The sequence below is a fragment of the Mesoplodon bidens genome (assembly GCF_964165515.1).
Source record: "Mesoplodon bidens genome assembly, chromosome: 5".
Taxonomy (NCBI): Eukaryota; Metazoa; Chordata; class Mammalia; order Artiodactyla; family Ziphiidae; genus Mesoplodon; species Mesoplodon bidens.
Window position 1 is genome coordinate 112,684,993 of NC_138161.1, and position 23,882 is coordinate 112,708,874.

Below are 23,882 nucleotides of genomic sequence, written 5' to 3' on the forward strand. Positions count from 1 at the left end.
TTTCAGAATCCTTCCAAAATCACATTTTAAAGGGTTTTTGTTTTTGTTTTTGTTTTGATTTGTTTGTTTTTAAAGGGAATTCAAGTTTGGACCAATGCTAAGGAATGCTTTAGCAAGATGTAATCCTGTGAAATGAGTTTCTCTTCAATCAAAGTGCCCCAAAACAGAAGCACAAGTAAATAAAAAAATTTAAGTTGCTACCAGTATACACAAAAATATATAATAAGTTGAGTAAATTCAGCTTTCTTTAATTTGATTGTAGTGTTAAAATAGCACAAAAGGGTGTATTTTAATGAAGATTAAATATTATAATTTGAGGTTTTGGGGACTGGTGCTGATTCTAAAAATGTTAATTAGATAAAATATACCAACAAATTGTCAGGCTTCTGAACCAATGACTGGATATCAAGATGTTAGGTAATTTTTAGATGTTCGTTTTAGTGCCTGCTGTTTCAGATCTGCTTATGTAGGGAGTTTTTTCCTAAGATTGAATTCTTATCTTTATTTGGTAAGACCCACTAATCTGTTATAGGGGGTTAATTTTCCTTGCCTTATAGTTGAGCTGTTTGGTTTGACAAACCTCAGCAGAAACTTAGTGTGGAATCTAAGAATTTCTCCCACATTCTTTAATGCCCCCAAACATTGCATACACTAGAAAATGCCTTCAATGTGTGTTTTACCAGAATTTTGATACTAGTCAAAAATTTTACACTGCCAACAAAGAAGACACAACTTCTCAGATATATAGTAAAATACATTGTTGTGATCTAGGAATTGGTATATAGCAAGGTTTCATTGAGTATGTTACATACAAGCATTAAATTCTCAGATAATTCTTAACCTCAGTGATGAGCCTAAATTGACTCTGCTTGGCTCTCTACACATGGCTTTTCAGGGTACAAAGTGTAGCATTTCATTGTATAAGATATATGTAGTGAACATATGTGTTAGTATCTTCATTATTAACATCCTTTTTTATTGCTTGGCTGTAATTTTTGTAAAGATAAATTATATTGCTTTTGTGTGTGTGTTTTTGTGGTATATGTTCAGAAGCCAAGCACCCTTGGTATTTTGCTAGCTTTGCAGAACCCTACATGTGTACTCATTATTACTAATTATGTAAAAAAAGATTTCCAGTACTGTTCAGCATTTGACTTTTTTACATGTTTAAAATGTTGCTGAAGTTTTGTGCTCTTTGCCAAACTTATACAATAAATAAATGAAGTATTGTGTTGATTTTCATATGATTTTTGTTATTTTAACAAAGTGGCCTGTACCTATTAGTATCTGATGCCCTATGGAAAAATAATATATGCCATATTATATTTTGAAGTGTTTAATTGTATAAATTTGTCTTATGCCAAAATGTTGGGTTTTTAAAAAATAAGATGCTGAAATGATGTATGATTTTAAAAATTCTACCTTTTTTTTTTCAAAAGATAAAATTGTTAGAAGCAAAAGTCATCTTGATAGGTACACATTTCATTCCATTAAATTGTATCATTTCTTGGCTCATGAAATAAAGTAGCTTGGCCTTTAAAAATCAAAAGCCTTTTCTTCCAGCCTAACCTTAGACTAAATATAAAATGTATTAAATTTTTTTTCTACTAGCTAACTTAATTTGAAAAGGCCACTGATACCTATGTTTAAAAGATGATCTTCTCTGAAATATACAAATATTCACTTGGTTGTACGTATATTTAAGTAGGAATTTCTTGATGGGTTGATTTTGAAAAAGTTTCATTTGATAGCACAATAATTCCTTAAAAAAGAACTCTTAGTGAAATTTTATGATGCAAATCATTTTTAGTACTATTCATAATAAGTATAAAGAAAATCTATGTGCATTAACGCTTTTCTGTATTTAAAAACCAGAACTCAAAATGAATTACTTAAAGGGTGAGTTAGATCTCCAAAGATAAATATAAAAAGATAATATAAGCAATAACTAAAAAAAGAAGACTCATTACATAAATGTAGATACTTAGTAACAGAGGAAAATTTCATCTTGACAGTGTACTGGTGATGCAGTTAGTGTGGTCAAAGCATTAAAATTAACTGAAGTCATACCTAGCCTTCATTTACATCCAAAAACTTGATGAATGAGTCACTGGTAATTATAGCATAGCATCCAACAAAGGAACTGGGGGTTCTTAAAATTCAAGCATCTTTAGGGCTTCCCTGGTGGCGCAATTGTTGAGAGTCCGCCTGCCGATGCAGGGGGCGCGGGTTCGTGCCCCGGTCCGGGAGGATCCCACATGCCGTGGAGCAGCTGGGCCCGTGAGCCGTGGCCGCTGAGCCTGCGTGTCTGGAGCCTGTGCTCTGCAACGGGAAAGGCCGCAGCAGTGAGAGGCCCGCGTACTGCAAAAAAAAAAAAAAAATTCAAGCATCTTTAGAATAAACACACACCCAGCTTGGAATGGAATGAAAAACCAAGAGTTATGTAAGAGGAATGCTAGGCTTTTTATAGCCTTATAATCATTTTTTAGATATATATGCTTACTCTCCTCCAGGGTAGAATTTACTGATTCTCCTGAAAATTTTTCCCTAAAAAAATTTAGGAGTTTCTTTCAAGGTTTAGGAACCCAAAAAAAATAAAATAACAAAAGGCCAAATCAGAAAAATTGTACTTGCTTCCTAAATTATATAGCTTTAAATATTTATACAATTGAAAGGAAGGAAGGGACTAGGGGGGAAAGGAGCAAATTAAATTCAAAGTAAGGACTTCCCTGGTGGTGCAGTGGTTAAGAATCCACCTGCCAATGTAGGGGACACAGGTTCAATCCCTGGTCTGGGAAGATCCCACATGCCGCGGAGCAGCTAAGCCCGTGTGCCACAACTACTGAGCCTGCACTCTAGAGCCCACGAGCCACAACTACCAGGCTCACACGTCACAGCTACTGAAGCCCGAATGCCTAGAACCCATGCTTTGCAACGAGAAGCCACTGCAATGAGAAGCCCACACACCGCAACGAAGAGTAGCCCCTGCTCACCACAGCTAGAGAGAGCCCTTGCGCAGCAATGAAGACCCGACGCAGCCATAAATAAATAAATAGATAGATAGATAGATAGATAAATTCAAAGTAAGTAGAAGAAAGAAATATTAAAAGTAAGAGCAAAAATCAGTGATAACGGGCTTTCCTGGTGGTGCAGTGGTTGACAGTCCGCCTGCCGACACAGGGGACGCGGGTTCATGCCCCAGTCCGGGAAGATCCTACATGCCACGGAGCGGCTAGGCCCGTGAGCCATGGCCGCTGAGCCTGCGCGTCCGGAGCCTGTGCTCCGCAACGGAGAGGCCACAACAGTGAGAGGCCCGCCTACAGGGGGAAAAAAAAAATCAGTGATACCGAAAACAGGTAAATCATAGGGTTAACACAGCCAAAAGTTGGTTCTTTGAGAAGAGTAATAAAGTTAAACCTCTAGCAAAAACTCGGTGGAAAAATAAAAAGCACAGATTATCCCTATCAGGAATGAAATTGTGGATGTTATTATAGATCTTACAGTCACTAAAAGGATAATAGTGGACAAATTTTAACCAATAAATTAGATGAAGTCATCAAATTTCTTGAAAAATAATAGCTTACTAAAACTGATATGAGACAGAAAATGTAAATAGCCTTATATCAAAGAAATTTATTATCAGAAATTTTCCTGCAAAAGAACTTCAGGTCCACACGGCTTTATTGGTGAATTCTATCAAATATTTAAGGAAGAAAAGCTTTAATTCTACATAAATTTTCAGAAAATAGGGAAAAGGGAATACTTTTACCAATTTTTTGAAAAAATGAGAACAAGTATTACTCTAATACCAAAACTGGCAAAAGACATTTCAAGGAAAGAAAGTGACATATCAATATATAACATGAACATAGATGCAAAAATCATTAAACTATTAGCTAATTGAATCCAGCAATATGTAAAGAGCATAATACCTTATGAGCAAGTAGAGTTATTGCAGAATGAAAGGTTAGTTTAAAATTAAAAGAGTCAATAACTATAACCACCATATTAACAGAATAAAGGAAATACTTCATGATCATTTCAATACATGTAGACAAAGCATTTGACAAGATTCAACACTGATTCATGATAAAACTCTCAGGAAACTTAAGAATAGAAGGAAACAGTCTGATAAAGGGCATCTGTGGAAAACCTCCAGCTACCATCATACTTAATGTTGGGAAAGTTAAGTCCATCATTAGACAATTGCTCTCTAGACAATATCTGTCCCTATTTCCCCCTCTCCTCCCACCAATGCTGAAATTCGTCTGGCTTTCTCCCTTCACCTATCTCCCTCCCCTATTGTTCCCTGTGCTCATTTTTCTCAGAATATTTGTTGAACCTTGAAGAAGATGGATCCCTCATTCTTAAAGCTCTAACAGGAAGTATGTTCACTTCCTGGGCACTCCACAAGTCCAAAAGGTTTGGGGAATCTGTTGATTCAGCAAATATTTATAAAATCATACCCAGATGAAGGTGGAACCAGTTGATTCAGTAGCAAAAGTCCAAATGAATAAAACATCCTTTCACACACCTGTGTGTGTATGGAGAAATTCCTAAATACTCAGCTTGCCCAAGGTCCCACAGCTAGTAACTGCTAGAGCTGGAGTTTAAATGAACCCAAGTAACATGGCTCTAGAGTGTGTACTTTTCAAGGCTTTTCCCTTTCAGAGGAGCAGAGACCTGGAGGAGACCCTCTGGGACAGACCCGTGAGGATGGGGGAGGGGTAGAAAAGGTAACTTTCATCATACTCAAGTTGTAAGACATTTGAAAGGAAAATGTCTTGGGTACTTCTGGGAATGGGAGCAAGAAGGGGAAACCTGAGAGAGGGGCATGCTATGGTGAAATACTAGATTAGTTTTCCAACTTTAATGTGTTTGTGAGTCACGTGGGGATCTAGTTAAAACATAGATTCTGATTTGATAGAGTGGAGCCTCAGAGTCTGCATTTCTAACTAGTTCCCAGATACTGTCAGTGCTACTGGTCACACTTTGAGTAGTGAGGTGTTAACGAAATATATATATTTATATAATGTGGAATATTACTAGCTATTAAGCCGGTGGCCTGGCCAAACATCTATTTTGGTACAGTTATTCAGAAAATATACAAAAATTCAGCAGTTATACAAAAAAAGGGAAGGAAAGGAGGGAATTAGGTAATACCAATTTCTTAGTACAATTTCAAGTTTGCAAGTTTATATCAAAAGCAAATTTTATGTTAAGCTTTAATGATAAAGATGAGTATATGGATAATTATGCAGAAATTAAGATGGAAATTCAATAATATAACAAAAATAACATTAATGAGGCTTTCATCAAATATTGTAGAAGATTTCCTATTAAATACTATAGTGATTTAGACTGTACTTTGGGTTTATCTTTGTACCTTCTCAAAATTCCTCTAAAATGGAAGTAAGGAAAAAAAATTTTTTTTTGAGTACCATTAAGGACAAAGGAAACAGAAGAGAAACTGTGTACAAGAAATGTTCACAAAATTTTGGAAGAGAAAAAGATGGAGGAGTATTAATTGACTAAGCAAAACGGTGGCAGCTCAAACTTCTGTGCCTATAGCTGGGGCTACTAATGAGAAAGCAAATTTGCACAGCAGAATCCGAGAAAGACTCAGGAATTAGAGGAAACAGGTACACTGGTAAGAAGGAACAAGTGTGGAGTTGGGTCGGGGGAGGGGCTGGTGGAAAGTCTATATACCAAGAGCAGTTAGATGCCCGGGTCCTGACCCTTTCTCCATATGCTTAGGAGACCACCATTGCACATTACCATGAAATTTCAGATGAATAAAAGTCGCCAGGAAAACATTTAATATAAAAAAAATTGCCATCAGAACAGCATCAGGCTTCTCAATAGCAAAATTTCTTGGATGCCAGAAGAGAATAGAGTAATTCCTTCAGAATTCTGGAGAAAAACTATTTCCAACTTGACAGCCAAACTGTCAATCAAGTGTGAGGCAGAACAAAGACCTTTTTGGATGTGCAGTCTCAAAAAGTTCTCTTCCTATACACTCTTGTCTCAAGAAGCTATTGGAGGGGCGGAGTCAAGATGGCAGACTAGGAGGACGCGGAATTCGCCTCTCGGCACAACTAGGGCACCTACCAGGCACCGGCGGGGGACCACGGACACCTAAGGGGATGGGAGGAACCCCCAGCAACTGGGTAGGACAGGTGGGGTGGGGCGGAGTGAGGGGGAGGAGAAGTGGAGGCAGGGCAGGACTGGCGCCCCTGAGGGGTGGCTGGAGGAGGGGAAGGGATCCTACTTCCAAAGGGGGAAATTGGACCATTGGGAGGGCAGAGGATCAAAAGGGAGCGTGGCCAGGCTTCCCCTGCCCACTTGGGCCCCCGGGAGTCTGCTGAGATCCCAGGCCTGATCCTCTGCCCACGGGTCCTGAGGGAGTGGGAGGGAGGGATGGGGACCAAAAGTAAAGGCCGGACCTACGGGACCGGTACCCCGACAGGTGGCTGGTGGAGAGGAGGAGTTCCTACACCCAGCGGGACCCACCCACAGTTAGGGGTCCAGCAGGGATGGGGGAGACCCTGGGGGAGACAGTGGGGGAGGGGTGCAAAGGGAAGGGAACGGGGCCAGTGCTTTCCCTGTCCCCTTAGGCACTGGGGAGCCTGTTGGGCTCCCGGGCCTAATCCTCTGCCCTTGGAGCCTCCCTCCTGCTGCACAGAGCCCAAGCTCCGCCCCTACACCCGCACCCAGGGCCCTACCTCTACACTCGGAGACCCCCTCTGAGACCCCCTCCGAGACCCCCTCCAACTGTGCTGGGCCTAAACCCCACCCACACACCCTCACGCAGGGCCCTACGTCCAAACTCCAGAACTCCACACTCCAGAGGCCCTCCTTTGGACATGCTGCCTATCCGCTTTGGCGCAGGTCCTAAGCACAGGCCCCGCCCACACTTAAACATTGCCCCGCCTAAGCCCCCCCCCCCCGACCCGCCACCCCAAGGGCTTTTCCGGCTGCTTAGGTCCTGAGCCTAGGCCCCGCCCCATGCTCAAAGGTCACCCCCCACCCGCCTAGGTCCCACCCACCCTAAACCCCGCCCCTGCCTCAGTTACCCCCCCACCTAAACTCCACCCCCCATAGCCAAGGCTTTTCTTTTTTTTTTTTCCTCTTTTAGACTGGGGTTCTGTTTTACCTTGTTGATTCATTGTTGTTGACTCATTTATATTTTTATTTTTTCTAATCAATCTTTTATTTTTCTAATTTTATTTTATTTATACTTTGTTATTTTTCTGCTCCTTTTGGCTTGTTCCCGCCCCCCCCCCCTTTTTTTTTCTGTTCTGGTTTTATTTTACCTTGTTGCAGTTGTTTCAATTATATTTTTATTTTTCCTAATATATTTTTTAGCTTTCTAATTTTATTTATTTTTTTATTCTTTGTTATTGTATTGCTCCTTTTTACTTCTTTTTTTCTTTTCCACACCAGATTTTTTGTGGGATCTTGGTTCCCAGGCCAGAGGTTGGGCCTGAGCTTCTGTGGTGGGAGCTCTGAGTCCAAACTGCTGGACTAACAGAGAACCTCAGACCCCAGGGAATATTAATTGGAGTGAGGCCTCCCAGAGGTCCTCATCTCAGCACCCAGACCCAGCTCTATCCAACTATCTGCAAACTCTAGTGTGGATGCCTCAGGCCAAACAACCAGTAAGATAGGAATACAGCCCCCCACCCATCAAAAAAAAAATGCAATGACAAAAAAATACGTTACAGACGAAGGAGCAAGGTAAAAACCTACAAGACCAAATAAATGAAGATGAAATAGGCAACCTACCTGAAAAAGAATTCAGAGTAATGTTAGTAAAGATGATCCAAAATCTCAGAAACAGAATGGAGAAAATACAAGAAACATTTAACAAGGATCTAGAAGAACTAAAGAGCAAACAAACTGTGATGAACAACACAATAACAGAAATTAAAAGTTCTCTAGAAGGACAAATGACAAAACACAACGATCCAAAACCTATGGGATGCAGCAAAAGTAGTTCTAAGAGGGAAGATTATAGCTATACAAGCCTACCTCAAGAAACAAGAAAAATCTCAAATAAACAATCTAACTTTACACCTAAAGGAACTAGAGAAAGAAGAACAAACAAAACCCAAAGTTAGCAGAAGGAAAGAAATCATAAAGATCAGGTCAGAAATAAATGAAATAGCAAAGATCAATAAAACTAAAAGCTTGTTCTTTGAGAAGATAAACAAAATTGATAAACCATTAGCCAGACTCATCAAGAAAAAGAGGGAGAGGACTCAAATCAATAAAATTAGAAACGAAAAAGGAGAAGTTACAACAGACACCACAGAAATACAAAGCATCCTAAGAGACTACTACAAGCAACTCTATGCCAATAAAATGGACAACCTGGAAGAAATGGACAAATTCTTGGAAAGGTATAACCTTCCAAGACTGAACCAGGAAGAAATAGAAAATATGAACAGACCAATCACAAGTAATGAAATTGAAACTGTGATTAAAAATCTTCCAACAAACAAAAGTCCAGGACCAGATGGCTTCACAGGTGAATTCTATCAAACATTTAGAGAAGAGCTAACACCCATCCTTCTCAAACTCTTCCAAAAACTGCAGAGGAAGGAACACTCCCAAACTCATTCTATGAGGCCACCATCACCCTGATACCAAAACCAGACAAAGATACTACAAAAAAAGAAAATTACAGTCCAGTATCACTGATGAATATAGATGCAAAAATCCTCAACAAAATACTAGCAAACAGAATCCAACAACACATTAAAAGGATCATACACCATGATCAAGTCAGATTTATCCCAGGGATGCAAGGATTCATCAATATACACAAATCAATCAATGTGATACACCATATTAACAAATAGAAGAATAAAAACCATATGATCATCTCTAGATGCAGAAAAAGCTTTTGACAAAATTCAATGCCGATTTATGATAAAACCTCTCCAGAAAGTGGGCATAGAGGGAACCTACCTCAACATAATAAAGGCCATATACGATAAACCCACAGCAAACATCATTCTCAATGGTGAAAAACTGAAAGCATTTCCTCTAAGATCAGGAACAAGACAAGGATGTCCACTCTCACCACTGTTATTCAACATAGTTTTGGAAGTCCTAGCCACAGCAATCAGAGAAGAAAAAGAAATAAAAGGAATACAAATTGGAAAAGAAGAAGTAAAACTGTCACTGTTTGCAGATGACATGATACTATACATAGAGAATCCTAAAAATGCCACCAGAAAACTACTAGAGCTAATCAATGAATTTGGTAAAGTTGCAGGATACAAAATTAATGCACAGAAATCTCTTGCATTCCTATACACTAATGATGAAAAATCTGAAAGAAAAATTAAGGAAACACTCCCATTTACCACTGCAACAAAAAGAATAAAATACCTAGGAATAAACCTACCTAGGGAGACAAAAGACCTGTATGCAGAAAACTATAAGACACTGATGAAAGAAATTAAAGATGATACCAACAGATGGAGAGATATACCATGTTCTTGGATTGGAAGAATCAATATTGTGAAAATGACTATACTACCCAAAGCAATCTACAGATTCAATGCAATCCCTATCAAACTACCAATGGCATTTTTCACAGAACTAGAACAAAAAATCTTAAAATTTGTATGGAGACACAAAAGATCCCAAATAGCCAAAGCAGTCTTGAGGGAAAAACACAGAGCTGGAGGAATCCAGCTCCCTGACTTCAGACTATACTACAAAGCTACAGTAATCAGGACAATATGGTATTGGCACAAAAACAGAAACATAGATCAGTGGAACAAAATAGAAAGCCCAGAGATAAACCCACGCACCTATGGTCAACTAATCTATGACAAAGGAGGCAAGGATATACAATGGAGAAAAGACAGTCTCTTCAATAAGTGGTGCTGGGAAAACTGGACAGCTACATGTAAAAGAATGAAATTAGAACACTCCCTAACACCATACACAAAAATAAACTCAAAATGGATTAGAGACCTAAATGTAAGACTGGGCACTATAAAACTCTTAGAGGAAAACATAGGCAGAACACTCTATGACATAAATCACAGCAAGATCCTTTTTGACCCAGCTCCTAGAGTAAGGGAAATAAAATCAAAAATAAACAAATGGGACCTAATGAAACTTAAAAGCTTTTGCACAACAACGAAAACCATAAACAAGACGAAAAGACAACCCTCCAAATAGGAGAAAATATTTGCAAATGAAGCAACCGACAAAGGATTAATCTCCAAAATATACAAGCAGCTCATGCAGCTCAATATCAAAAAAACAAACAACCCAATCCAAAAATGGGCAGAAGACCTAAATAGACATTTCTCCAAAGAAGACATACAGATGGCCAACAAATGCATGAAAAGATGCTCAACATCATTAATCATTAGAGAAATGCAAATCAAAACCACAGTGAGGTATCAGCTCACACCGGTCATAATGGCCATCATCAAAAAATCTACAAACAACAAATGCTGGAGAGGGTGTGGAGAAAAGGGAGCCGTCCTTCACTGTTGGTGGGAATGTAGATTGATACAGCCACTATGGAGAACAGTATGGAGGTTCCTTAAAGAACTAAAAATAGAACTACCATATGACCCAGCAATCCCACTATTGGGCATATACCCTGAGAAAACCATAATTCAAAAATATACATGTAGGACAATGTTCATTGCAGCTCTATTTACAATAGCCAGGACATGGAAGCAACATAAGTGTCCATCGACAGATGAATGGATAAAGAAGATGTGGCACATACGTACAATGGAATATTACTCAGCCATAAAAAGGAATGAAATTGAGTTATTTGCAGTGAGGTGGATGGGCCTAGAATCTGTCATACAGAGTGAAGTAAGTCAGAAAGAAAAACAAATGCCATGTGCTAACACATATATATGGAATTTTAAAAAGCAGTACTGATGAACTTAGTGGCAGGACAGGAATAAAGACGCAGACGTAGAGAACAGACTTGAGGGCACAGGGTGGGGGGGGAAGGGGAAGCTGGGATGAAGTGAGAGAGTAGCATTGACGTATCTATACTACCAAATGTAAAATGGATGGGTAGTGGGAAACTGCTGCATAGCACAGGGAGATCAGCTCAGTGCTTTGTGACCACCTAGAGGGTGGGATAGGGAGGGTGGGAGGGAGACGCAAGAGTGAGGGGATATGGGGATATATGTATACGTTTAGCTGATTCACTTTGTTATAAAGCAGAAACTAACACAACATTGTAAAGCATTTATAGTCCAAGATGTGAAAAAAAAAAAAAACAGCTATTGAAGGATGTGGTTCACCAAAGCAGGAGCATTGATGAAAAATCAGGACAACATGGGATACAGAAAAAGAAGATCCAGCATAGAAGGGAGATGACAGGTACGCCAAGGATAAGGTCAGAAGGAGTCCTGGGAAGGCACTGTCCAAAGGTGAGCTAGAGATGGGGAGCTCCAGGAGGCAGAACACCTGGGAAAAGTTGGAATTGTAGGCTTCTGTATAGATTTGACAAATGTGGAATGTTGTATTTGGAGGCTATTGGAGTGGGATGTTTTAGCCATAGCTAGAAAGAAAACTAAGCAATTAAAACAAGTCTATTAAAATATTCAGGAGAAAAAGAAATGTTTTGTAAGAAGAGAATCATAATCAGAATATACTACCTGGATCTGAAGTTAAAATATTTACATGATTATAATAATGGAAATAGGACAATCAGCTTATCCAAACATGGTGCTAACAACTATAGCAGTTGTTTGGGAGGGGAGGTTAAGAGAGCCAATACTCATCTAGTATGTCTTGATAAATCACGACATAGTACCAGAAGCATTGTTAAGACATAGGAAGATAAATGTCCAAAGAAATGGCAAAAAGAATTGAAGGGAGTGAGGAATGGGGAATAGGTGGAAGTGAGGCAAGGGGCAGCTATTTTATATCATAAACCTTTTAACATTTTATTATGGAAATTCTCAAACATATTCAGAAGTGTAGAGAAAAATACAGTGAATCTCCATGTACCCTTCATCCAGCCCCAACAATTACTGACGTGGCCAATCACATTTCATGCATACTCTCACTCACTATCCCATCTTATTTTATTTTATATCATATACCTTTAAGTACTATTTAATTTTTTTTAATTTATTTTATTGAAGTATAGTTGATTTACAATGTTGTGTTAATTTGTACTGTACAGCAAAGTGATTCAGTTATATATACATTCTTTTTCATATTCTTTTCCATTATGGTTTATCACAGGAAGTTGAATATAAGTATATACTATTTAATTTTTAATTAATAGTTAATTAAATACCTGCTGATGATAGGAGTAATATTTGTGAAAAGATATCACTATATACCAAACTGCTTTGCAACCAAAAGAAAAATAACAGTAATCACTACCTCAGACAACATGGCCCAATAGGAACTTTATCAAAGTTGGTACATGTACTACAGGTATACAATGGAATACTACTCAGCCATAAAATAGAATGAAATAATGCCATTTGCAGCAATATGGATGCAACTGGAGATTATCATACTTAGTGAAATAAGTCAGAAAGAGAAAGACAAATATCATATGATATCACTTTTATGTGGAGTCTAAAATATGGCACAAATGTATTTACCTGCAAAACAGAAACAGACTCACAGACACACAGATCAGACTTGTGGTTGCCAAGGGGGAGGGGAGGATGGAGAAGGATGGACTGGGAGTTTGGGGTTGGTAGGTGCAAACTATTACATTTAGAATGGATAAACAAGGTCCTATTGTATAGCACAGGGAACTATATCCAGTCTCCTGGGATAAACCATAATGGGAAAGAATATTAAAAAAAAAAGAATATGTGGGGCTTCCCTGGTGGCGCAGTGGTTGAGGGTCCGCCTGCCGATGCAGGGGACGCGGGTTCGTGCCCTGGTCCGGGAGGATCCCACATGCCGCAGAGTGGCTGGGCCCGTGGGCCGTGGCCGCTGAGCCTGTGCGTCCGGAGCCTGTGCTCCGCAGCGGGAGAGGCCACAACAGTGAGAGGCCCGCGTACTGCAAAAAAAAAAAAAAAAAAAAAAAGTGTGTAACTGAGTCACTTTGCTGTACAGCAGAGATTGGCATAGCATAGTAAATCAACTATACACCAATTAAAAAAAAAAGTTGGTACATGTACTAGACAGCATAATACACTGGGAATGAATACGGACATGGGTAATGAAAGTGACAAAACCACACATCTTCCCTCCAAATGTGGCTCCCCAAAGAATTTTAACTAAAATTAAAGTCAGAAGATTAAAACAAATAAGTATCAGGAATTAGGCTCTCAGCAAAATATGGCTACAGCATACTGAAATGAAAGGGCAGTGTCCACAGCTGCCCCTCCCCACTTATTAATAGATAATGTCTTAAAGTGATGGTTTCCAGTAACCACAGTGAGGTACACTGCATGTTAGAAACACTGCTTGGGGTGCAAATGCTGCGCTCCTTTATGTGACAAGATGAAGAAAGGAGAAATAGTGTGAGGCAGTAGCTAATTCAGAATATGTAATAAAAATGTAAAAATAATTCCTTCTTCCTCCTAATATATAATAAGCAGAGAAAAAGGCAGAGAATACACCATAGGCACATAAAGGCAAAAAAAAAAAAAAAAAAGCCAAATTCTGTTTCCCCATCCCCACCCAGGGAAGTAAAAGAGGTCAAATCAAAGACTGTATTAAAATCAAGGATCCCATAGTATTATAAATGTAAATGTTAAAGGACATATCAAAGTTTCTTGTAGATTGTGAAATTCATATTTGACATTTCAAGAGAATGTTAAAATGTTTTTTTAAGTTAATATATGGAGATGTTTAAAAATTTTTTTAGAATGGTGCTAAAGGCCTATACATGAAAAGTTGTGTCGTTCTCTCTCATTTCCCATCCCTCAGTCTCCCTGTTCCTCTCCACAGAGGTAACCACTCTTGTTGGGTTCCTGTGTATCCTTGCAGGAATTGTCACACGCATGTGTATACACCCCTGCACACACACAAAGGGGAGCATACCATGCATACTTACTATAGCTCGAAGAGGGCTCCATGTCAATACATATACCTCTATCTCTTTTTGGCCATGTGGTATTCCATATAGACCATAATTTATTAGCCTCACATTGGTGGAAATTAGAGTGGGTTCCAGGCTGGGACCATTGTAAATGATGCAATGAATATCCTCATCTTTATGCTCATGTAAGAGTACTTCTGTAAGATAAATTTGGTGGGAATTTTTAAAAATAAAGTTTATATCCTACATAAAATGGTACATAGTGTATTTCCAATGACGTTGAGTGAACTTCATGTTCTAATTACAGTTTGAGCATGTGTTCATAAGGAAAAGTCAGCTCTTGATTAGTTATGAGAGGGTTGCCCTGTGAGGATTTTCATATAGCGGCTCTGGCTGAGCCTCCTGCTGCAGCACTGGTCAAAAAGGGATTGAGGCCGAGGCGAAGGAGATGCTGGCAAGGCGACAGCGCGATCCCCTCCAGTCCCTGCAGCGTCGCAGTCAGGAGCTGAAGCAGCAGGTTGATGATTTGCTTTCTGAGAGTCGATTGAAAGGAGCTCTAGAAGCCAGTAAAAGGCGAGATATCTACCAAAGATGTATCCAATTAAAACAGGCAATAGATGAAAATAAAAATGCTCTTCAAAAATTAAGCAAAACATATTCTCTCATAGGCTGATGAACCTGCCCCTGTTGGGAGTTACAATCAGACGAAAGAGGAGGAACACAATCTTTTGGATAAGCTTACCCACCAACTGCAGGAACTTGCTGTGTCCATAAGTAGAGAAAATGTCACTGAAACTGGGGCGCTTACTGAAGGAGAGGACGATGACAATTCTGCTGAAGAAGATGAAGAAGAAGGAGAAGGAGAAGAAGAAGAGGAAAAAGAAGAAGAAGAAGAAGCCACAAGTGGAGAATACATTGTTGTTGGAGATTTTACAGCTCAGCAAGTCGGAGACCTTACATTTAAGAAAGGGGAAATTCTCCTTTTAATTGAAAAAAACCCTGATGGTTGGTGGATGGCTAAGAATGCCAAAGGAAACAAAGGTCTTATTCCTAGAACGTACTTGGAGCCCTATAATAAAGAAGAAGGCCAGGAGTCTAGTGAAGCAGATGTAGATGGAGGGGATGAAACGGCAGAAGGAACAGAAGTTAAACAAAGACCGGATTCTCATTGGAGTGCTGTCCGAAAAGCCATCTCAGAGCAGATTAACACCGTTGATGTATTGACCACGATGGGAGCTATTCCTGCCGGGTTCAGGCCTTCCACCCTCTTCCAGCTTCTAGAGCAAGGCAATCAATTTTGAGCAAGTTACTTCTTATAACCAGAGCTCACTACTTCACAACTGGCCTTCAGAGATCTAATGTGGGATGCTAAAACGGGCTCTGTTAGGTCAAGACCAAGTCGTGTTTCCTTGAGCCTGACCCTCTGGAGCTCTAAGATGATTCCTCTTCCAGGAGTGAGCGTCCAGGTTCTGAGCAGACACGTGCGCTTCTGTCTGTTTGACGGCAATAAGGTTCTGAGCAACATTCATACAGTCAGGGCCACATGGCAACCTAAGAAACCCAAAACATAGACCTTTTCTCCCAGGTTACTGGCATCTTGCCCTGCTTACTTGATGGTGACTGTTTCATCAGGTCCAATTCTTCTTCTCCAGATTCTGGAATATTATTTGAACTTGGAATTTCTTATATTCACAATTCAACTGGTGAAAGAGGAGAATTAAGTTGTGGCTGGGTGTTTCTTAAACTTTTTGATGCCAGTGGAATTCCTATTCCAGCAAAAACTTATGAACTCGTCTTGAATGGAGGCACCCCTTATGAAAAAGGTGTTGAAGTGGACCCTTCAGTATCCAGAAGAGCACATGGTAGTGTTTTCCATCAGATGATGACAGTGAGAAGGCAGCCTCAACTTCTAGTAAAACTGAGATCTTTGAACAGAAGATCAAGGAACATGCTAAGTCTACTGCCGGAAACATTAATTGGAAGTATGTGCTCCGTTCATTTGTTGATATTTTATCACCGGATTCTTGGAGAGGTGCTCCTGAAAGACAGGATGAGCATGCACAGTGCTGATTTAATTAGGAATCCAGTGCTGGCCACCTTCCCCAAGCTCTTGGAGCAGCCTGACATAATGGATGCACTCAGGAGTTCCTGGGCTGAGAAAGATAGTACATTAAAAAGATCAGAGAAGAGAGACAAGGAGCTCCTGAAGGCCGTGTTCCTCCTGGTTTACCACGACCGCGCGCTCCCCCTCCTCCACTCCGCCCTCCTGCCCCCGTTCAGGTGGGCGGAGGAGGAGACCGACGCTGCCCCATGGAAGGTCATCACCGACTTCCTCAAGCAAAACCAAGAAAACGAGGGCGCCCTCCAGGCTCTGCTGTCGCCAGTGGGGCTCCATGAACCTTTCGACATTTCAGAGCAGACCTATGACTTCTTGGGTGAAATAAGTAAGAATGCAGCCTGACAGCGGTGCCCCTTGACCTTCCACTTCCCGCTGAATCTGATAGACCCTCCATGACAACCTGCATCGCGTGACAAAACCAGAAGTAACTGTCCCATCACAACTTAGGCTTTATTCTTTTTTGTTCAGGCCACATTCTATAAGAAATATTTATCTGATAATTTGAATATGTGTTAATACAATGAAGTAAATTTTTATAAGGAATATTATTATATCTAAATTTATAGAGAATTTTTTCAAAAACCAACTAACAAATTTTTGTTTTGTTTTTCTTTTTCTTTTTTATTGAGTATAGTTGATTTACCATATTATGAAAGTTTCAGGTGTACAATATAGTGATAAACAATTTTTAAAAATTATACTCCATTTAAAGTTATTAATACTGGCTATATTCCCTGTGCTGTATGATATATCCTTGTAGCTTATTTATTTTATACTTAATGGTTGTGCCTCTTAATCCCCTACACCTATCTTGCCTCTCCCCACTGGTAACCACTAGTTTGTTCTCTATATCTGTGAGTCTGTTTCTTTTTTTATTGAAGTATAGTTGATTTACAATGTTGTGTTAATTTCTTCTGTATAGCAAAGTGACTCAGTTATACATATATATACACTTTTTTTTTTTTTTTGCGGTATGCGGGCCTCTCACTGTTGTGGCCTTTCCCGTTGCGGAGCACAGGCCAGATGCGCAGGCTCAGTGGCCATGGCTCACGGGCCCAGCCGCTCTGCGGCATGTGGGATCTTCCCGGACCGGGGCATGAACCCGTGTCCCCTGCATCAGCAGGTGGACTCTCAACCACTGCGCCACCAGGGAAGCCCAATATATACACTCTTTTTTATATTCTTTTCCATTATGGCTTATCATAGGATATTGGATACAGTTCCCTCTGCTATGCAATAGGACCTTGTTGTCCGTCCGTTCTGTATGTAATACCAAGTAACAAATTTAAGTTAACTGTATCTATAGATTTGTATGAAAGCAAGATTTTATCAAAAGCTAAATTTATGACTATTCAAGAATGTGAAAATATAATCCACAGAATAGGAGAAGATATTTGCAAATGATATATCTGATAAGGGTCTAGGACCCAGAATATATTAAATATATGATTTTGCTAATAAACTTAGTGTTGTGAAATGTAGGGGAAATCAGAAAAAAAAAAAAAAGGGATTGAGAGTGGGAAGCAGAGTGTGTAACCCAGGGAGCGGCTGATGCAGGAATGGAGGTGTATTCTAGCACATTCATGTCTAATTACATTCCCATGCTGGTTTTAAAATAATTTGGCAGTGACCTACCATTTAGAACTGCCTACATTTTACTCATCCTCACCCCCCACCCCTGCCCACAAGGTGAGCATAGCCATATTTTGCTTGTTCAAAGGGAAAAGCTATCAAAAGTACAGAAAGGCAGCCAGCAGCACATCGAGGCTACAAAATGACAGATTCTTGTCAGATATCTGAGGCCGGAAACTCAGAGCCATCCCCAGGCCAAGGGGCAGCATGGGAGCCCACTGAAAATTGGTGTGGGCCAATGTGGAGGTTAGGACCTTTTGGTGCCTGTTCGGGCAGTTAGGACCTTCCTGGCTGCCCTGGCTCTTCTTTCCCTACTCCTGAGCTGCCAGTTTGGTGGGGGGCAGGGCAGAGAAAGGGAGAGAGAGAGTGATTTAAGAGTTTCTCCAAAGAACAGAATTATTGTGAGAACAAATTAATACTGTGCAATCAACCATCTGATGCTCAGAGAGGTCAAATGAAGGGTAGATTCCCTCTGGAGGCATCAAGCGGATAATGCTTCCCAGAGTTGATAAATTTCAAGAGAATGGTTGAGAGGTGTGTTTTCTGGTTAAAAGTGGTGATAAGAGCCAAGGCATTCATTCCCTCGAAATCAATTCCTGATCTTTCCTACTGACTATAATAAATGTGAGAAATGAATTTTCAGTGGTGAAATTTATGACTTGTTAATTAACATAATGGACTTTCGTTGATCTCATTAGTGGGAGTCAAAATTTGAAAGAAAAAAAACTTAAAATTCTTGGGATTCTGATTCATGGAGTTTTGGGTGGGGCCTTGAAAAAAATCTGCGTTTTCTAGAAATGTCCCAGGTGACTCCGATGAGCAACCAAGTTGAAAACACCTCATTCTAAGGATAGAGGCAAATGGAAAACCATTTACCATTTAGTTATAAATGACACATTCCATACCCTCCCTTGCCTTCCAGATGTGGTTGGTGAAAATGCAGCCCATAAAAGTTGACGCCCTTCCCAATATGGTCATGGATGTGGTGAAGAGTTCACTTCAGGACATGTAGAGCTTGGTATGCATGAGAACATCCAGGTCAAGGTGACCAGGAGGGAGTTGGATGTACAAGTATGAAGCTCTGGAGGAATCTTGGCTGAAGATGGGTTTGGGAGACATTAGGAGATAGATGGAATGAACAAAGTCACTGAGGAGAGCAGGCTGGATGAAAGGAGACCCAAGGATGAAACTCTATGTGCGGTTATGGTCGTGGCCATTGTAACTAATCTTTCTTCCTTCTACTTACATTTTGGTAAAAACTCAACTCTTATTTCTATGCTAACCTATATATCCCTTGCCTTTGTGTGTGCCTTTACTACATTCCCCCCCCGTCTGCTCCTGTCCAGGCTCTGAATGCCCAGTTCTTTCAACCATCACTCAGTGCTTTCCAGACTCCACCCCACTTGAGCTGATATTACATGGGAGCCTCTGGTTTGAAGTATCCTTCTCAAAACTTAGGACCCAGAAAAAGTATGACCCTCCAGAGGTTGGCCCAGATTAAGCAGGATACAGGAAGGCTGCTCATTGCTGGTGTTGAGGCACCACAAGTTCCCATCAGCAAGCTGAAGATCACCACTGTGAACCGGGGTATTTTCCCTGTTTCCCTTACACCCCCAAAGATGCTCAAGAACCAAACGTACATTTTATCACATAATTCTACTTTTCTTTTCTTTTTTTTTTTTGGTCACGCCGCGCATCTTGCTGGATCTTAGTTCCGCGACCAGAGATGGAATCCGTGCCCCCTACAGTGGAAGCACGGAGTCTTAATCACTGGGCTGCCAGGGAATTCCTAATTCTGCTTTTCTTGATTCACTATATATTCGTATATTTATGAAGAGAGAGAGATCACAAGTTTCTCTACATATATGTATCTCTATAGGTATCTATAGATACACACATGCACACACGTGAAGGACTGGCTTCTCTTAGGACTTATTAGCATATCAAAAATGTTGGCCAGGCCTGATAGAAACACCAGTGTTCCCCCTGTGTTGATTCAGGCAGGTGGGGATGACTGAAGAACAGTGGACCTATTGCCCCAAGTCCTGGTGGCAGCCGTGAGACCGTGGGTAACCATTAGTCAAAAATCCATTTCACCTGCCTTCACTAGTCAAGGTTGTCTAGGAAAGGCTTGCACGTCCTCCACGCAGCACGTAGCCGAAATAATAACATTTTTGCCCGACTTGCTTTCCGGGAACTTGGAGTCAGCTGCGTCTAGTCTGAGCGGAGCTGGTCCTGAGACTGGACGGACTACCGACCTTTCAACTGGGCATGCGCGAGTGTCCACTCGCTGACCTTTTGACGTCAGAGGGCCGGAAACTCCGCCCTCAGGTGGAGCTAAGCGCCTCCATTTTTCAACGTGTTGATGCCGGTGGCTTCGTTCCGCCTGCGCAGAACGTGGATTACCTCACCTTTTTCCAGTCACCTTTTTTCTCCTGTTCCCCACACCTCAGGCCGCCAGGTGTCTTTATTTCTATCTCATAAATGCCCCGAGCCCCTTGTCCGTGGGAAGGCAGGTGTGAGGCGTGTTCTCCCTTCTGCTTGGCTGCCTTGTGAATAAGCGCTGTCGTTGCTGTAAACCTCAGCGTCTCAGCATTTTGGCTTGCTGCGTGGGGCTCAGAACGGATCTGGTACCTGGTTCGGTAACAGCCCCTTGTGAGGTCTAATTCCTGGTCTGTGGCTCAGCGAGCCCCACTTCTGATTCCTTCCACCTCTCAGCAGCCCTGGTAAGTCAATATCCTCTGATTAAGAATTTGCTCAACTAACCCTTGAAATAGACCTAGTTCTTTCAATGATAGGATCCCAAAATCTTCAGCAAGAAATGAGCTTAGAGCTGATTTCCCCTCTTTTTAAAACTGAGGAGACATGACCAGAGAAGGGAAGTGACTTGCTCACAGTCACACAGCAGATTCCCAACTCCTTCCTGTATTCTCCCTTCATATTTGTCTCTTGAGCTAAAAGGCCTGAGTGGCTTGCCCAACCCTCTCTTGGCTATCACATCTGACCACCTGCTGAGTAGCCAGGGACGGGGACTGAGAGGTGGATAAGGCGAGGTCCCACACCAGGTCAGGGGGGCACATGGAGAGTGGTTTGTGGGGAGGACACGGGAAAGCAGTTGGCTGAGTGAATGTTTGGGATGAACACTGGCTTTCCACCACGCAGGGGCTTTGGACAGTTACTGTTGCAAACACCTCTCGAGTTCCCTCCTAAACCTGAGCCTGTGTATGTGACACCTTGGTGGGGTGGGCAGGAGGCCGGTGATACCTGTGTTTAACAGGTGGCCTGAGCCCCAGAGGACGACGGGTGATCTGGGTCACATAGCTGGGTTGGACCAGGCCTGGAAGTCTTGGTGCCCACTTTGCTTGGCCCAGCCTGCAGGCCTCTAAGGCTCTTTAGGGGTCCCCGTAGGGGATGGACAGAGAGCTGCTTTGGTGGTTGGCGGAGCCGCTGAGTCCTATGACCTTCCCGCTCGTGGTGAGCTCACCAAGCCTGCCAGACACCTGAGCTCTGGACGGCTCCTTTTCGGGCCCAGCTCATGTTTCTCTCTGGGGGACATGCCCCGGCTTGGAGGTAACTGAAGACCCCCGTCTCTTGTTAGAGGCGGAAACTGAACCATAGCTTTTGGTGGGGCCTGGATATTCATGAGAGAGCCTCTGCCTGGAAGCAGGCTGACTAAGAGAGCTTGGTATTACAGACACCAAGGGATGCTCTCTGTAGTTCCCTGAGCTCACTTGCTTTTTCTTGCCTCAGGACCCTCGGACTGGCGACTTCTGCCTGAGGCAGGCTCAGTTCCCAGCCACATCTTATTTATCTGGAGAACTGTCTTCACAAACTCATCTTAGCCATAACCTCCTGTGGGAGATCTTCTCTGAGTTCCAAACAAAGAGCATCTGGCTCCCTATCCTCACCAGTCTTAGAATATAGCATCAAGTACTGATATTGCTGGTTTCTCTGTGTGTGTGGTCAAGTCTGCATTTGAAAAGGACATGTTTTCTTCAGCTGTATGGTGCAGTGTACTATGCAGGGTTCTTAGTAAGCTTCTAAATTGTGGGGTTCAACCCTTCTTCCTTACTGATTTTTTTTTTGTCTGCTTGATCAACTACTCAAAGAGGTGTATTAAAATCTCCTACTTCAATGTTGAACTTGTCGATTTCTCCTGATAGTTTTGTCAATTTATGCCTTATACAATTTGAAGCTGTCTCATTAAGTGCATGAAGTCTTCTAATTTTTATCTTCATTTAATTGAAACTTTTTATCAGTATGTTATGATCCTCAAGTTCTAATTATATTCCACACCCCAGTTTATATGATGAGATTTTCCCCTTAAATTTTGAAGGACAACATATGGGTAAGCCACAATTTAATTAACTAGTCCTCTATTATTGGACATTTATTGTTTTTAATTTTTCACTGTAATGAGCATCTTTGTGTACAACTCTCTCTGGGTAGAGTCCTAGTAGTGGAATTAAGAGGTCAGGGTGTGTGAACATTTTAAAGTCTTGTCATATCTGTTGCTCCTTCACGGCTGTTGATCAAATTAGAGTTTTCAGTGTGGAGTTGAGCTGTGTGTTCTTAAAATCTCTCAGTGTGAGCTTCCCTGGTGGTGCAGTGGTTGAGAGTCCACCTGTTGATGCAGGGGACATGGGTTCGTGCCCCGGTCCAGGAAGATCCCACATGCCGCAGAGTGGCTGGGCCCGTGGACCATGGCCGCTGAGCCTGTGTGTCCGGAGCCTGTGCTCCGCAACGGGAGAGGCCACAGCAGTGAGAGGCCCACGTACAGAAAAAAAAAAATCTCTCAGTGTTTTAGGCCTGGTCTTGTTTTGTCAGCTAGGCATCCCCCACATTTGTGGACACTTGGTGGACGATAAATATAATTTATAACTTTATTCCTGTTACATTTCCCCTGTTAGATTTGGCCCAACATGCCAACATCTCTCAGCCTCTGATTCAGCCACCAGTGCGGGGGCCATGCCTTCCATAGCTTCACTTGAGTCAGAATGGAAATGAAGAGAACAAAACCCTACGGGGATATCAAGTTCTTTCCCAATACGACTAATGAACAGTTTATTAAACATTTACTCTGCACTAGGCACTACACATACATTAACTCATTGGATCATCACAAAATTCCCCAAAAGCCGGTATTACGGTCTCCACTTTAAGATGTGGAAATTGAAATTCAGAGGGGAACTCTGTCGAACTGGTCATCCTGCTCTGGGTGAGCGGAGCCAGGATTCCAACCCTGGGCTGGGGTTCTGGTCTGCAACCCAAATGGCCAGCCCCGCGCTAAAGGAATCCACCACCAGGTGGCAGTAGAGCCAATGGGCCCAGGAAGGACCTCTTGGTGGAGATACGAAGTCAGCCACAAACTGCATTTTCTTCCTATAAAGTAGCACTGACTGTCATTGACATGCCTAAAACTAGATTATTCAATAAAATAAACATTAACCCAACAGGCACATTCCTCGGGGTAAAACGATAATAAAGTAAACAGACCTTTGAACGTGGACCTTTCTAGCCTAGATTTCATCAGTATGATTCCTCAGGGGGAAATCTCCGCTCCTAACTCATCTCCCTGGCTTTCCGCCCACTCCTTGCTGCTTCTGCCCCCTGCATTCTCCACCCGTAGCTGTAATCTAGGCTTTGGGGCCATCCTCAGCTGGGAGAGCCTATCAGAATCTGGGGCAAGGATATTAGAGAGGGGAACTTGGTGGCCCGAAAGCCCTCCTGGGGATTGGGATAGTCCCGGTTTTGGAGAGAATTCTCACCTCACCATCCAACCACCCACCCTTCCACCTATCCAGCTTGTGAGGGAAGATGTGCTTCTTTCTGATCTAAGAGTCCACAAACCCCTCTCATTTCGTCAATCTCCCAGTCATGGTTTGAGATTTTTCTGCCTCCTTTAAAAAGAAAAAGAGGGCTTCCCTGGTGGCGCAGTGGTTGAGAGTCCGCCTGCCAATGCAGGGGACACGGGTTCGTGCCCCGGTCCGGGAGGATCCCACATGCCGCGGAGTGGCTGGGCCCGTGAGCCATGGCCGCTGAGCCTGTGCGTCCGGAGCCTGTGCTCCTCAACAGGAGAGGCCACAGCAGTGAGACGCCCGCGTA

General features: G+C 41.8%; 1 protein-coding gene across 1 annotated transcript in view; it reads left to right on the forward strand.

Annotated features, from left to right (window-relative positions):
* The window catches only part of SNX4 (sorting nexin 4), an 84,030-nt gene extending 65,469 nt beyond the window's left edge, over positions 1–18,561 (forward strand). The window contains 4 exon segments of the mRNA XM_081236078.1: positions 14,695–15,324; positions 15,328–15,342; positions 15,346–15,592; positions 15,595–18,561. Of these exon segments, the coding sequence (XP_081092204.1) occupies positions 14,695–15,324; positions 15,328–15,342; positions 15,346–15,592; positions 15,595–16,487 (1,785 nt within the window). The 3' untranslated portion in view covers positions 16,488–18,561.
* Positions 18,562–23,882: the final 5,321 nt, after the last annotated feature.